General features: G+C 39.9%; 1 protein-coding gene across 1 annotated transcript in view; it reads right to left on the bottom strand.

Annotated features, from left to right (window-relative positions):
- Col24a1 (collagen type XXIV alpha 1 chain) overlaps positions 1 to 17,338 on the bottom strand; it is a 258,382-nt gene that overhangs the window by 131,577 nt on the left and 109,467 nt on the right. The window contains exons 25-26 of the mRNA XM_038311332.1: positions 14,441 to 14,494; positions 11,149 to 11,193 (exon numbers count right to left, since the gene is read on the bottom strand). Of these exons, the coding sequence (XP_038167260.1) occupies positions 11,149 to 11,193; positions 14,441 to 14,494 (99 nt within the window). The remainder of the gene's footprint in view (positions 1 to 11,148; positions 11,194 to 14,440; positions 14,495 to 17,338) is intronic.

The raw sequence follows: 17,338 nt of genomic DNA, 5'->3' as shown, positions 1-17,338 counted from the left end.
TGGAAATGTATGGCTTGGACTCTTGACATTCTGGTGAACCTATCAGAAGAAGAGGAGGAGGAAGGAAAAGAAGAGGAGGAGGTGGCATTGGCCACTGGCTATAACCCATAAGATTTTCTCCCAGTGAGCCACTCCCTTCAGCTAGAACCTACTACTTTCTAAAGGTTGCACAGCCTTCAAGACAATGTCAAGCAGTTGAGCACAAGTGTTCAAACACATGAACATTTTGATGTTTCTGAACACCAAAGATATACTATCTAAATATTCCTTCACAACCAAGGAAATATAAGTAAAAATATCATAAAAACGATTGTTTTATTGAGTCAACAAATATATTTGAAAGCATAATATTATGTATCACACCAAAGAATACATATTATTTGCATGGTCAGTTCAGTTCAGGCTATAGACAGATATTTCATAATTTTACAGGTTCCTGAGTGATTGGAGGGTTCTATTTGGGGCTGTAGAGCTTCGACCCCAGGCTCTTGCCATATGAATAGATAAAGTTCCCCACAAAGGGTCACTCAATAATCTACCAAGTATCCAAATAGAAATGTCAGACTCTGACATTTCCCCATCAACTCTCTGATTTCTATTCTGTATGATCAAATGTGCAACCAGGAAAAAAAAATCCCAGATTGAAGCTTTACTCCAGGCAGGTCTGGCAATGATCAGGAAGCTATGCCTGGAATGTCCTCTCAGCAGATCCGCCAGTCCCGCTCATGCTATGGGGAACAGGAGACAGGAAAGGTCACTCATGCTGCACTAAACTTGCCTGGCAGTGTGGCTGATGACGGGTCCCTTGGTAGTAAATCAAAGGTGATAATGTGAATATTGACAGAGCGGCCGCCTGTCTTTATTGAACCTAGGCTATTTTTTTTAAAAGTAAGTTGAATGAGAAATGAAAGGAATTCCCCTGCAGTGACAACTGTGTTGCAATAGCATCTATACTGTGTGGTCTCCCTGAGACTAACAGCTAGCGGGCCCATTCACATGGAGGGATGTGTATTTAAAGCACAGAGCATTTTTTTTCATACATGAAGAAGAAAATGAAATCCGGATGTCTTTCCAGGCTATCCCTATAGGAAATGTGACTTTTGTGAGTTCTGTGCAAAGACACAACCAGAGTGAGAAAAATCTGCCAGCTCTTGATTCCTCTCACTCCCACTGACCCCAAATCATTCTAGCTAATAATGGGAGAAATGACAGCACACAATGCCACCTACTGATGCAAAGAATTGAGTTCCAGCTTTACACTTAAATTCTGAAGGAAGTCATCAAACCACTTTTGGTCTCACCTTTCCACTCTGAAAAATCATGTGAGCAAGACCCCTCCCTTTGTAACACCCAACTTTAAAATCCGATTTAACCACAAAGAAGAGCAATACCATGGAGGTACTTAAGAAACATTAAATTCTTTTTTCAACACCCAAGAAAGAGATGTACATTTTAAAAAAGAAATAGAAATTTAAATTTTCCTAGCAAGGAGTTTTATCCAGTGTTCTGAATCCACAGGATCACCCAGAACTGATTTACTGATCAGCTCTACAGCAGGCAGCTGTAGCCTCTGAGAGATCACTTCCCCTTAAATGCCTAAGCTGGCATCCTAATCTTGTATGGGGGCTTTGAAGTGGGCTCAGTGTCCTGTGTAGCCTGAGCTCTTCCTTGCATATGTAAATAGTCATAAATATTTGTAGAGGGAAGGCACCATGTGAACCAAATACTTCTTTCTCAATTAAAATACTGAAGTTATGGAAATCTCCACAGTGTATTTACAAAAACAAACCCATCCCTTGCTTGTTTGCCTTAAGTTTTAGAAAAACAAGAATGGAAAAGCAGAAGATGCGGAGGGATGAAGTTGTCCTCAAAAGATTTTCTTTTTCCAGTCAGCCTTGACAAGTCTTTCTTCAGTTTACTCATACCCCTCCTGTGGACATTTGCAGTCACACTTGATTGGTCCTGTGATACCATCAGACCATGTGACTCAGGATAGTGTGGTGGTTTGAATGTGGTTGGTTCCCCAAAGCTCAGAGAGTGTCACTATCAGGAGGTGTGGCCTTGCTAAGGAAGTGTCACTGTGGAGTTGAGCTTTGTGGTCTCATATATGCTCAAATCACACTCAGTGTCTCAGTACACTTCCTGATGCCTTCTCTAGCACCATGTCTTTTTGGCTCCACCATGTCCCACCAGGATGATAATAGACTAAACCTCTGAACTGTAAGCAAACCACCCCAATTAAATGTTTTTCTTCATAAGAGTTGCTGTGGTCACAGTGTCCCTTCACGGCAATAGAAACTCTAAGATAGGTAGGATAGTGTCTTTAAGACACAATGCAGACATTTTGAGGAAAGGGTTTATTTCCTCTTATACGTTGTAGTCTATCATTTGGAAAATCAGGGCAGGAACTCAAGACTGGATCCTTGACATAAGAACCAAAGCAGAAGCCATGGAGGAGTGCTACTTACTGGCTTTCTCAGCTTTGTGGTGAGAGGACATAATTTTATGCAGTTTTGGAACTGTATACATTTATAAAAACCCATCACTACCAATATACAGCACTACTCCACAATCACAGAGATCCTTCACGCTTCACTCCAGGCCAGCTCAGAGCCTCCACATGTGTGCTTTGATGCAGAATATTATTTTAAGATGTGTTACATTTCTTTATGCTGCGAAACATTTGTTTTAATGATGCAAAGATGTGTTGCATTCTTTTATGTTGCACTTGATTAACTGTGAAACAGTGTTATTTTGCCTTTCTAAAACACCTGATTGGTCTAATAAAGAGCTGAATGGCCAATAGAAAGGCAGGAGCAAGGATAGGTGGGCCTGGCATGCAGAGAATAAATGGGAGGAAAGGCTGATGGGAGGGAAGAATAAGAACAAGTAGAGGAGGATGCTAGGGGCCAGTCACAGAGCCACTCAGCCACCCAGCCACCCAGCCACACAAGTGATGTGGGATTCCCCTCTGCATGCGGTGAATGTGTTTTGTTATCATTGGTTAATAAAGAAGCTTCTTTGGGCCTATGACAGGGCAGAATAGAGCAAGACAGGAATTCCAAGCAGAGATAGAGGAGAAAAGTAGGTGGAGTTGGGGAGCTGCCATGTAGCTGCTGAAGGAGACAGATGCCAACTAACATCCAGTAAACTAGGAGCCTCATGGTGATACATAAAATAATAGAAATGGGTTAATTTAAGATGTAAGAGTTAGTTAAAGAAGGCTGTGGTAATAGACTAAGCAGTGTTTTCATTAAAAAAAAAAAAAAAGACACAGTGCAGAGAAACCGAGAAATGTCCCCTGAAAAGTGAAGACATTATTCAGCATGATGACGTTACCCCCAACCACAGTCCTGATTTCTTTCTTGTGTTATGATCTTCCCTTGTATGGCTTGATCTTATGCTAATGAAGAAAACAGAAGAACCATTTCATAAGTGAACCTGAATCCAAATGCAAAAATATCTCAACTCAATGGGAAATATTACACAGAAGGAAAATATTTCATTGTTCTTAGAAATATCTCCTGGTAATAATATCAAGTGTTTGCTAGATAGAGGGAAAATGATAAATTCTGGTTCCATCATTTGGATTTACATGTGGTCCATAGATAAATGCAAATAAACTCATTATGTTTGCAATTGTTTTAAAAAAAATATCAATGAACAGCAGTTACACCACCTGCTAACTGAATCTATCTTTGGATTTAAAATTAAGATCCAGAGAAATCACATCTGTGTTTATTGCTCTTTGTGTTAATGACAAAAGGACAAATGAAGCAGGGTGCACATAAGGCAGATGCAACAGAAACTGGGGCGTCCTAGATAATGTGTAACATTTTAGAGCAGGAAAAGTCACAACACAGCCTGAGGCCCATTCCTGCCAGCTGTCTGTTTTTATAAATAAAGTCTCACTGGAAACAGAGCCCGGCTCATCCATTCATTGCTGTCTGTGACGAGGTTCACACGACAGCACCATAGCTAAGGGGATATGACAGGACCCGTATGGTTCAGAACGTTAAACGTACAGCACCTGGCCCTCCACAGAAAAGCCTGCTGAGACCTGCCCTATACCATTTATAATCCTCAACAGCTAGGACCTTAGCCCACAAATTACACAGGCCACAGATCATTTTTCAAAAGGAGAAGCGTGGGTATTTTTCAGGACCTATTTCCAGGTTATCACTTGGCCATCATGTCTATGAACAATGTCATTTCAGCAGGAGGCCCCAAACAACCCTCTATCCTGGACACTCCCATTATTTCAATCCATCTGTCCATTTCTTTTAAACCCAAAGAATCAACATATTTTCTATCTTAGTATTTTCAACAAAAAGACATCTTTACCATCATGCTGACATAGAAATATGTATACAAACGAAGATACAATATACCAGTAATAAACAAAAGCCTGTGGCATAGAAACACAGCTTAAAGGGAAGATGTCAGAACATCATCCCAACAAAATGCCAGGATTAGACGCCTGCTAGATAAGAACTTAACGTACTGTTTCCTCAAAAGCTGTGAGTCATCCCGTAATGCCCACACCCAAGAGGATGGAAATGTGTTTGCAACCAAAGACAGAATTTCTCTATCAACACATATGTTCTTACGAGCCATGCCAAAAATAACTTTTACTTCTTGTTCTTAGAGCATCTTATGTAACAAAATAGAATTTTCAATAAAGTCACATGCCTACTTATTTTGTCATTGTCTACACCAGAAACCACCTAGGGACAAAGTCTTATTTAACTGTGTGTCAAGCACTCAGAAAGTGTTCAATAAGTACTTTTTGATGGCAAATAAATGAAGACTGGAGTTCCATGTTTCTTTGGCTATAAAAGTCTTTCTATTTCTGGAGGCTGAAGAGCTGGCTTGGCCAGCAGTTAAGAGTACATACTGTTCTTACAGAGAACCCGAGTTCAGTTCCCAGAACTCATTGTTGGATGCTGGTAACTACAGCCCCAGGGGGATCTGATGCCCTTAGTCTTTGCTGGTGTGTGTACTCACGTGTGCACTCATGCAAACACACACACACACACACACACACACACACACACACACACAAAACCAAACATGAAACTTTAGATCTTTAAAAGATGGACTATTCTTCTAAAACACAGAAAGACAGGTTCACGATGAAGAAAATACTGAGATGCACATCTTTACAATTATAAAATTATTTCAAGTCACTGGAGAAACAATTTTCTTTACTAATAAGAAACTCATAATTTTAAGGTGCCTATTAGTGATAATAAAAATTTAAGTATCTGTAGGTAAAGCTGATATGAAAGATCTCTTCCCCCAAAGCTGTAAACATTAATGAAAGATGGCGAAACTAAATAGATGGCACAAGCTGAAGAACCAGCATTACGGTGCTGTCTAACCAAAGCAGTTTAGGGAGGAGTGTAGTCCCTGCCTAAACCCCAGCGAGGTTCTTCACGTCGGCCTTTTGATGTTTCTTGTTTATTTACTCTTGTAATCTATTTTTGGAGACAGGATATTTGCTAGCCCATTCCAGCTGAGGACAGATTTGAAATCCCTGTCCTCCTGCCACCTCCTGAGTGCTATGTTGACATGTGAGCCCCACCACACAGGCTTCCCTTCTAGTGTTTGATGCCTTCATAGACACAGTGCTAGACTTTGTAATGGCTTTTTAGCAATACTCACAACACGGTTTCTACATTTCAAGGATGGTATGCTGTAAATTTGGAAATCCTGCTTCTCAAAGAAGATGGGCTATCTGTATTCTCAAGTAGTAAAAGCGGGCTTTTACTAGGAACATGGGAAACTGTGACCCTTTGCTAAGTGGTCCAAGAGTAACCTGGAAACATTAGAGATAACACCCTGTGGCCCTAACTTCACTGCTATGTTTCCTGGCTACAGCAAGTTAGTAAAATTGTTAAAAATATCAACTTTTCAAAAGTATAGAATGGGATTTATTACATTTACCAAGATAGTGCCTGGTGTATTGCAGATTTTCTATAATGAGTATCTGTTTGTTTCTTTTTTGATACTCAGTTACTCAGTTAAAGATCCACCTGAGGATAGCGTATATTATGGTATCCACTCTGCACGGTTCCTTATTACTTAGAGACCTGCCATTCCTGCCACCCAGGCTGGCAGATTATTTACAGCTGTCCCTAGGCATTGCGTAGCTTAGAAACAGGAGAGGGTGGCTGGCGTTTTCTAAGACAATGGCAGTAGTATGCAGGAGGTGCTCAGGTCAAGTACAGTGTTCTGGTAAAGTGTAGCATAACCTTTTCCTCTGTGGTTAAACCATGCTCCCAGCTTCTGGCGTTCTACCTTCAAGGAAACAGGACTTATGATTTAGTAAGTCCCTTTAAAGCTGACTATCTTCTCTTTCACGAAAGAAAAAAAAAAAGCCTGGAACATAATGAGATGAATTTGCATGAAAGTAATTCCATGATAATCCGAACCAGGGACAGCCCTAGTCATTCTAACAAGTGAGGGTTTCTGCTCAACACTTCTGAAAACTCTTCTAGTTCCTTCAAAAATCTTTTCCGTTTCCATTATAAATATGTTTCCATATTTCCTGCAAACTAATAATATTTGACAATATTTTAAAAGTGAGTTGCCAGGTTGTCTTAGGATATTACTGGGTAAAACTTTGGTTTGCTCTTCCTTTCAAATTCTGCTAACTATTAGCTCAGATCTTCCTAACTAATGGTCGCCAAGGATGTACACCAAGGACAGGACACATTGGTGGTTACACATGGAAAGAAGAGAGCCTGGAAGCTGTCGGTTGAAATCTCAGATCCTGACCTTCTGAACCACAGCTTACAGCAGAGACAAATTGCACACATTTCATGACAATACAAAAACTTAGGGTAGTAACCTTAAGACTAGAAAATACGTCTTTAATAAAGAGATTTTTTTTTTTTTTTTTTTTTTTTTTTTTTTTTTTTTTTTTGGTTTTGGCTTCTCCCTTGGTTTTTATCCCTTGTTGGCTTTGAATGAGCTGCTTTGAAGCCGTCCGGGGATCACCCATCAAGGCATCTGTGATTCTGAAGATTTTATAATGAAAGGCAGAATACTTGTTTTTTCACTAGGCACTTGGCGTTTAGCCCAGCAGCACAGAAAGCAGGGGGTAGTGAGGCTGCACATGAAATCTCCCTACATTGGTTAAGAAATGTGTGAAGTAAAATTCAGTAGGCTGAGCTACATTATAAGAAATTAATCGGGGTGAGCAGACTATATGATAATCATGAATTTCACCAAGTAGGAAGAAATGTGATAATCGAAAATTAATGCAACCAAGGACACTTTATGGAAAATATTCTAAGGTCTTGTATTTAAGATAAGAGACCACTGAAAGATTGTAGGGGGTCACTGTTGATGTTTTCCCAGAGATATCTGCTCTAAGAACAGGACTGCATGACTTTGGGTATCATCATCAGTAAAAAGAACTCCATAGAACTTATTATTCTACTCACAGCAATGGCCATTGAAGTCATGACCCTTAAACGCTCAGTGGTTAAAAGCACCTGGGTTCCCAACACCATGTTAGGTAGCCCATAACCACTTGTAATTCCAGCTCCAGGGGATCTGACGTGATCTTCTGGCTGCTGAAAACATTTGCAGTCATGGGCAAATGCTCCTCCCACCCAGAAACACACACACACACACACACACAACTCCACTAATCAATAGACCGAGTCTGGTTCTGTTTGCCCAGCTTCAGAAGGACGCACTGTGTCCGGAAGAGAGACATGCTGTCAACTCGGCAGAGGAGAGGAAAGCAGGGTTATTAAACCTCTCAGAAGACAGTCGCGATTCCTAGAACTGGAATTATTCTTTGACAGCGTATGTCCCAGACGGTTCTGACAAATAACAAACAGTTTAGCAATTTCAAACCGGTTGCATGCCGAGGACTGGCCACACTCCTTCCTGGTTTTGTCTGCTCGGATTATCCCTGTAGGACTTAGCTCTGTGTGAGTATTAATAAACTCAGTGCATTTTATTTTTTTAAGCAAGAATTTTAGCTATTTAAGTGGCAAAGTGTGAATAGTGTTAAAGGTATATTTAAAATATCACAATTCTGAAAACTCCAAGAATAGTAGGGAATACTAAATTCTTGCCCTTGAATCTCCAATAGTGACATGCCAGGAATTTGAAAACACTAAGAAACTTTGCTGATGCATAAATTGTATCACTGCTGATGACTACATGTAGATCTTTGAATAAAAATTAAAAAGAGAAATTGGAGACTTACAAGATGCATTTACAGAAACCAAGTTTGTTATTTTTAATGTAATAATAAAGAAAATTGGAGAATTTTGGGACACATTTACAGAGATCAAATTCTTTGAATCCAAGAAATGTCTGGAAGTGAATATGGACATAAAATGTAGATAACACTACTGACCTTGATAGGCTCAGTAAGAAATTTGTTTCTAAATAGTAAATAGAGAATGAAAAAGCCACTCAACTAAAGCAATTAAATGACTATTTTTTTCTAAAGTGAAAATTGAAGCACTACTGTATACTGGGCTATTTAAAATTTTAAGCATTGTTGTCATGAACTGCAGCTATATATTCTGTATCTTTCAAGAGAAGAAGCTCATTTGGCAGCGAAATTCTGGACTAGAAGTGTATTCATAGGACCTGGAACTTAAGATAAAATAAAATCTGGGAATTACAGAAGGCCCCAAATGTTCTTTAGGTAAATTAGATTTGTGACTAGCTCAACAGAGGAAACAATGTCTTATAGAAGAAATTCCTTCATCTTACATCCTCAATGAGGAAAAAAAAAATCAGAATTGGGAAGGCACTTTAGTTAGGCAGCTTATCAGTTACTCAAAGGGTTCTCACAACATCAAGGTCAAATTGTTGTTCAGTTAATAATAAAATACGCTAAAGCTAATATCAAACTTATCTGTTGCTCACAGCACCTTTGCAGGATTCAGGCAAAATAGCTTTTCAGCTAAAATTAGAAATGTGAGTGTGGTGTGAGGTGCGGGTTTGGGTCTCGAGAAATTCTGGGTTTGAGTCAAGGTTTAGTTACATAACGTTAATCGGTCATTTCCTAGTCTCTGGTTCCCTTGCTGTAAAAACTGGGGGTTGAAGAAGCTCTGAGAATTAAATGAATCACAGCATTGGCTAATGCCCAAAACATACCAAATGTCAAGAAATGTGATTTATTTTTTATTACAGTCATAGAAACTTAGCATCCTGGAAGTCCAAGCACACTTGGGGCAGCACTGGAAACTACTGGTTCTTAGACTGTGGAACTAATCCAGAGTGATTAATAACGCTGAGAAATTTAACATGTGAGATATGAAAGACATCATTTATTAATTAGCATTTTAGCTTTGGATCCTGACTGGAATGTTGTTTGTTTGTTTGTTTGTGTATGTGTGTGCACGTGCGTGCGCTCTCTCTGTCTCTTTCTCTCTCTGTCTCTTTTATGCATGTGCACGCGCATACACACACACACACACACACACACACACACACACTTCCTAAGCAAGTGGACACTCAAATACCAGAATTTCATTCTTTGACTAACCATAGAAACGAAAAAGCTTCAGTTATATCAGACATATTGTAAAATCTGATCTAACTACTACACTGGAAGGTCTTTTCTCGGCAACAACAGATAAAAGCTTACCTTTAGGTGACGGAGGATTACCTGGAAGTAGGAATGATTCCTGGCAACTTAACTTCTCCATCTACTTTTACAAATATTAGTGGTAAAACTAAGATTTCCAGAGTATTTTTTCTTATTAGAACACCCGGATTAATAATTGTAAACAAGTTAAACTTACAACATGATTTTGTAGAAAAATCTACTTCACTTTAAATCTTAAGGGAGGCTAAGGGGGAATTTGCTCACTGAGGCAAACAATCTCACTCACTTGCTTTGTGACAATCAACCTTGTCACATCCATGTCCGTCCGTGACTTTATTATCTAGGTTTACTTGTTAAAAAACACTTTCTTCTTGTGTGTTTGTGTGTGTGTACACAGTCATGTGTATATGTGTGCTGTTTGTGGGTGGAGGCCAGAGGCTGATATTAGGTGTCCTCTTCTACTGTTCCTCACTTTCTTTTTTGAGGTGGAGTCTCTCCATGATTGTACACCTCATTGTTCAGCTAGCCTGACTGGCCAGCATGCTCCCAGGGTCTGGTTTTTAACTCGTAACCCCGGAGACTGCAGATGCGTCCTGACAATCCAAACTCAAGTGCCTGTGTTTGCACAGAAAGCACTTACCGACTGACACATCGCCCCAACTCCTTAGAAATTATTTTCAGTGGTTTTCCTCATGTGGAAATAGATCCAAGTTAAAATTATTTCTAATAGACACAATATAAACATTATATGTAAGCCATAAGAGGTGGTTCAGCAATATATAATATTCTTGCAGAGGACCCAACTTCAGCTCCCAGTGCCCTTGCCCATGTCTGGCAGTTCACAACTGCCTGTAAAGCCAGCTCCTCTGGCCCCCTTCTGGCCACTGTTGGCACTTCACTCAAAAGCATACAAAAAAATTTTAAAAAATAGGAATCTTAAAAAATTAGATTGTGCTTTCTGCTACAACAGCAATGAACCTAAACAAGCTGCAATTTGATAAAAATAATTATATACTCTATACATCATGCCTTTGCTTGATTCCTATCATCAAACCTTAAGTCAGATTATGAATCCATACTGTTTTAGCATCTAATCAGCTTTGTGTTGTTTATTCTTTGAGATAGTGTTTGCTATGAAGATCAGGTTGGGCTTGAACTCAGGAACCTCCTGCCTCAACCTCTAATGTACAGTGCTGGCATTACAGGCATTCGTCACCATCCTATTTGTCCTCCTTTTTTTAAAAGGTCAACTTTAGAATGAAATCAATGGAGCTGAAATGGAATGTCAAGTACTAAAAAGAACAATGCCCCGGGGTCATTCGCATAGTTTATATTCACTGAAAATATGCATGCTTTCTTCCTCCTCACAGCTCCTTATACTGCAGTTTTTCTTTAATTTTGTCAATAGAGCCATAACATACGAGTCTAAATCTGTTGTGGATAAGCTTTACTCCAATGCTTGCTAACATGATTATGGTCAATAGATCAGGGTTAACATAATTCCCAAGAAACACAGCTGGTGAAAAGATAAAAAGAATAGCATAAAGCAAGCTTACTGTTTCGCCAGTTTTCCCAATATCTCCTTGGTCTCCTACTTCTCCCTGTTGATCAGGAATATAAAATTGCAAAAATGACAGTTTTTCAATAACAATATCCATGACAGGTCATCTGTTTCCATTTTACATAATTACCTAGTTATAATAACAACAACAAAAACCTGAAGTCGATTTTAGTTATTCAAACGTATTTAGAGTATTTTTGTAAAATGTGGCCTTTTATCCATTTTCATTCCAACAATAATTGTCTGCATATTGAAGTCACATTCCCCTATTCATTACTTCAAGACATTTTAAAGACATATTTAAGGCTGGAGAGATGGTTCAGCAGTCAGGAATACTGGCTGCTCTTGCACAGGACATAGCTCCCTCGTGGTCACTCACAACCGTCTGTAAATCCAGTTCCATGGGCTCCAATGCCCTCTTCTGACCTTCTTGGGCACTGCACATGTGTAGTGCACACAGAGATTCATGTAGGCAAACACCTGTACACATCTTTAAAGGTATCTACTGCCAAGACTAACGTCCTAAAGACCTTACTGCAACCCTCAGGACCCACAGAGTGGAAGGAAAGAACGGAACCCTTAAAGTCCCTTTCACTTGTTCACTGTGGCATGTGCCCACCCCCACACATGAAGAAACAAGAAGTGTGAACGTATTGTCCTCTGCCCTTCACTTGTCCACGGTGGCATGCTTGTACCCACATACATATATAAATAATAAGTGTAAACATAATTTAAAAAAAACAAGGCGCTATGAAGGATGCTAAGAGTATAATCACAGCCCTGCCCCAGAGGATGCTGTGTTTGCAACACAGGCAATCCTAATGGTGTCTTCAGAGTAAGGGTCTGTGAGCTCCAGTCAGCAGAGCTGGCCACCAGAAGGGACATTTGTTCACGACTTCCTAGGCACAAACCCTGGACTCCACAAGCTCTGCAAACCTAAAGGTTTCCTCAGTTCATTCAGCAATAAGTTTGACCTAATTTGAGTTATTTGGCACCCATTTCTAACCTAAGAAAACCCTTTAATGGTTTTTATTTCTCCTAGTTAATTTGAAAATGCCCGCATTTTAGCGCAGGGGTTTAGTGTATCTGCTCCACAGCCAGCAGCAGGTGAGGTGTAAAACATACCATGGGACCCAGATTACTCTTCATACCTCCAAATGATGAATTATGAAACCCTCTGGGGATGTGCCCTGTAAGCAGGGGCTGTTGAGTAGGGATACAGAGGGCTACTTCGGGTGGGGAGAGGCTCACGCAAGAGAAGGTAAGGGCTGGTTATCGGAAAGTAGAAGACTGACTTTGAGATACCACATTCAGTGGGTGTGACAGGGATCTACAGTTCTTTATTAAACATGATAAAATTAATAATTAAATTGAAGTGTGGAGTACCAAGATATTAAGATAGCAAACAAGATGGTGGCCACTGGTGACGTGTGGTGAATTGGTATGAAGTGACCAATGATGTAAGTGTAAAAAACATATCAGATCTCAAAGTCATTGTATACATTATGGACTACAAAATACCTCAATAACATTTTCAATATTGATTACACATGAAAAAAGGATTGGAATGCCCTGCATTATATATTATTAAAATTAAGCTTATTTTTTCTCTGTATTCTGCACTGTGGCTCACTTCTGTGTTTAATGTCACATATCTACAGAGTCTCACTGATTTTTAGCATTGGGTCCTAATAGCCATCATGAGGAATAATCGATACAAGTTTTCTGTTCAATCAGGATACATGTGGAGACAGTGAGACACTGTGGTCCTTAGTTATTGATGAAGCACTCATTTGACAGCTTTGGAGGAAATTGATGGCAGGATAATTTTAAATAATTAATTTTCTAATCTGCCTCTTTCCTCTCCCCAAAACTGTCTTTTCCCTCCAAAGGAGATTTTGTTGCTTACAAAAGGCTTGATTGACAACAAAGAGTGGAATGTGGTCCCTCATGTTTCAACATTCAGAGGGTCAAAAGGTAAGGGGAAAAGAAACATTGTCTTGGAGAGAAGGGGGAGAAAAGGGAGAAACAGATGGAGGGAAGGAAGGAACAGATGGGGGTTAGAGAAGAGAGTAAAGAAGAAATGAGGGAGGGGAGAAGCAAGAGAGAAGGACAGGTGATGAAGGAAAAGTGGATGCAGAAGAGCAAGGGTGGCAGAGAGACAGATAAAGACTAGTGTTGAGTGGAAGGTGGTGACCCTTCACCAACCCCTAACTGTTTCCCTGGGAATAGCTACATGGAACACAGATCGGAGGTCAGAGGCAGTGACAGCTCAGGAGGGATGGTCATTGCAGGATTTCTTCAGGTTCCTGGGTAACAAAGTCTTGACTTGTCTTCTGGTGAGATTCTTAAGAGGGCAGTCTTTTACCAATGACTGAGGGTAAGTTGCTAGCCAGTTTGTCTACATTACGGCTCAACGTTGAGTTTCTTAGTACTATTTGGCAGGACAGAGGAAAAAGAATTGTTTAAGCTTTCTGGCTTTAAATCAGTTTTCTGGAGATTATGTATGTAATTTGAGAAAGCCAAGCACACATCCTCCTAGTATGTTTTAGTTATCTACATGCTGATACATTAAAAGTGATTTAAGGCATCCTCCTTCATTGACTTGATGTCTAGCTTGCTCTTAGGATTTAATATCACAAAAATTACGTGTTTAGTATATATGAAACAAGTCTTAACAAGAGATTGGATAATAATACTCTGTCTCTTTTATGAGTTTTAAAATTTAAATTGAAAGTTTAACAATCCCTATAAGCTGAATCTCTGTGCTGTTTTGTATTTGTGGTTGTAAAGGATTATCTAAAACATGGAAGCAAAGCAAGAAACAATGAATGGCTGGCATAGCCTTTCTAAGTCATACAGTGATGAAGGCTACTCATTGATTGTGTAAGGAACAGATTCAGGTGGACCCATTGTTAGCTGTTAATTAGGAAATCTATGCTTAACAAAGAGATATTAACATATATGTTCATTGCCCCATATCTAATCCACAAATATTACCCTTACATTTTTATTAAGTTGCATGAAGTTTATTAGTTTGTATTACTTTGTATCTCACTTGCAAAAGTTTATAAAATATATCTCAACATTTCTTTATAAAATTGTATGCTTATACAAATACAGATTAGCTAGATGGCTTATAAATTGCTCTCTGAACAGTTTTTCACATCTTACTGGTATCTCATAAGTTGAAATTTGCTCATTTTATTGATAAATGTCATGACTCTATCCTTTAGAAAATTTGTATTTTCAAACTGATAAAAAAAAAAAAACTTCAGGCACTTTACCTTTAAGCCTTCTGGCCCTGGTTCCCCCATATTCCCTTTTTGCCCTGGTTTTCCCTAAAAAAAAAAAAAAGAAAGAAAGGGCAATACTGTAAAAATGTATTTAGTGCTCATCGCTTATAAAGATGTCCCAAGGTTTAAGATAATGCTTCTCAACTCGTGGGTTGTGACCCCTGTGGCATCGCATATCAGACCTTTACATTATGATTCATAACAGTAGCAAAATTACAGTTATGAAGCAGTGATGAAAATAATTTATTGTTGGAGTCACCACAACATGAGGAACCGTCTTAAAGGGTTGCAGCCCTAGGAAGGTTGAGAGCCACTGGTTTAGGAAAAGCAGTCTGTTCTATGAAATGGATAAAATCGAAATGTTCAAAGCCCTCTTATCAAATTTATTAACCATTTAAACTACAAATACTTAAGTGTCTCCAACATGCTATGCACAGTTCTCAACTGTGAGGATGGAGAGAACACTACATACCTGCCCTTACAGAGGCTACACTTCAGCGAGGATGTTAAAAATTTAAATGTATATGCATACATATGCATATGTATATATATGCATACATGTTATGTTAGGTAGTGGTAAATATGAAGGACAATAAATTAAACAGGAAAAGGAGAGATCAACTCATGTGAGAGCTTTAGAAAATTTTCGTGGGGTTTCTATGGAAGAAGATCTCACTGAGAAAGGGGCATTTGAAGATAGGGTTTAAAAAGGAGCAAACGATGTGGACATAACAGGGAACAACATTTTAGGTACAGGCAAAGGTACTTTAGGAAAACTATATGGAATATCGGCACAACCATGAGTGTTGGGACCATTTGGAGTCCTGGCCTCCAGCTGCTCTTCCCTGTTAGTGATCTTTACTTTCCTTCTGATTTGAGTTACTGAAAGCTGTGTCAAAGTTGTTTACCAGCTCTGCTTCATGAGCACGTGTTGTCTTGCCTTGAGGATCAGAGGATAAGGTTTTCACCTGTTGGCCCACCTGACTGTGTTGGGTATATGAGCCTCCGTGGTGCTATTGAATAAAGGGCTTCTTACCAGTGGCTAGAGGTCCGTGTCTCAGTCTCTCTCTCTGTGTGTGTTTTGTTTGTTTCAACCTCCAGCCCCTAGCTCAGAAGCTTGCGAACCTTAGGTAGCACATAGAGCGCAGACAGGCGTTGTGCACTGCACATGAGGAGTCGATATGACTGGAGTGGAGATGCAGGAGCAACTGAGTCAGAAGATGAGTCAAGAAAAGAATGGGGACATGGGAAGCTGGGTCATATAAATTCTACCAGGTTATCTGGCTTTTCTCAAGGCAGGGAGTCTTAAGTGAGCTTTGAGAAGAAATACAGTATAATCCATGTTCGGCAGGATCTCCTTGATGCAAGGACAGAAGAGTAGACTATAAACAGGAGTCTACAGCAACCGTCCTGTGAGTATGGACCGGGGTTGCTGCAGAGACAGCTGGGAGAAACGGTCAGGCTCAGGATACGATGGCAGAGCCTCAGGTGCTGCTTGTGATTCATGTAGGGAATGTGGGAGAAGAGAAGAAGTTTCACCATGAACTTGGTGAAATAAAATCCCTGGGAAAAACCCATTTGCATTTGGACCTTCTGTGGAGATGGTTAACTGATTAGATGGTGTCAGTGATGGTGGAGAGTTTGGAATGCAGCAGGCGCAGAGCCAAAACACCGTGGGCCAGTTTTCAGTCCCTTTCCTTAGCCATGGCTGCCTTCCTCTGACGAGGTAAGGCTTTTGGAATGTACGGAGAGCTAGCTTCCACCAACCAAAGGGCCAAGAATGTGGTCAGATGATACCCGAGACTCATAGCTGCAAGTTCCCTGCTTTTCTGGAAAGTACCTATCTGACCAATGTTTCCACAAGTGTGACTGCCAAGTGTTGTGATTTAAAATTGTCCTTTGTTCTGCTACCATAAAAACTTTATGGAACTATTACTGTATCAGAACACGGAATTTAAGGCATCCTGAGTCTGTGATCCTGGGCGTGGTCACTTACATTAGGCTCCAAAAACAAATGCTTAGTCTTTTGAGATGATGGTTGTGTTCTTGCGTTGACAACTAAATATTTTGTTTGAGTAACTGAATAATTGAAATAGGGGGACCCCCAAGAAGAGGCTGGAAGGCAAATTAGAAGTTGAGTTTTGAACATTTTAGTCAATATGGCCGTTAGACACCTCTGTACAAAGTTCAAGGGTAGAATGTTCTAATCCAAAGATGGTGTTCTAGCAGTCAGAAGTGATGATATTTCAATTGCTCAGACATGTGGACTTGTCTAGGAAGCAGTGAGGACTACTGGGGGAAAAAAATAGTCTATATACCAAGCCTTAGGATTTTCTAAAAACTTGAAATTGAAGAAATTAAGATAATAAGGAAATTTGATGCCAGTGATCCAGGAAGAAAACCATGTAAATAAATAAAATGTTTCCTAGGAGACAGCTGGTTTTAGTAAAGTTTCAGGGATGCGAGTATTGGTGAGGGCTGGGAAATGATTGGTGGATTCGGTAACAGAAGCACTGATCTCTCTGCCATCGGCGTGGCAGTGCTGGGGACGCAAGTGACTGACACAGAAGGGAGTTCTCTGAGATGAGAGGACCAGAAGAGCCCTTGGAAGAGACAGCAGCCCACACACGTTCTACTTTTATTTTTAAGGTGGAAGAAAGGACGGTAGGTCTGTATGCTGGTGAGAACGGTCCCCTCTACGGAAAAGGATGAAGATAGGGTTAGAGGGGAGAATTGCGGGATGAACGTTTGGAATCGCCCAAAGAAGACGCTGGAATGGAAAGTGAAACTGAAAATCCTGATTTTCCTAAGATCAATGGACTGTTTCTTCACCGAACAAGACAAACGGCAGGAGTGAAAATGGATAGATCAGAAACAGAGCGCACGCAA

The sequence above is a fragment of the Arvicola amphibius genome, chromosome 14 (genome assembly GCF_903992535.2).
Source record: "Arvicola amphibius chromosome 14, mArvAmp1.2, whole genome shotgun sequence".
NCBI lineage: Eukaryota > Metazoa > Chordata > Mammalia > Rodentia > Cricetidae > Arvicola > Arvicola amphibius.
This window is presented reverse-complemented; position numbering and strand designations above follow the sequence as displayed.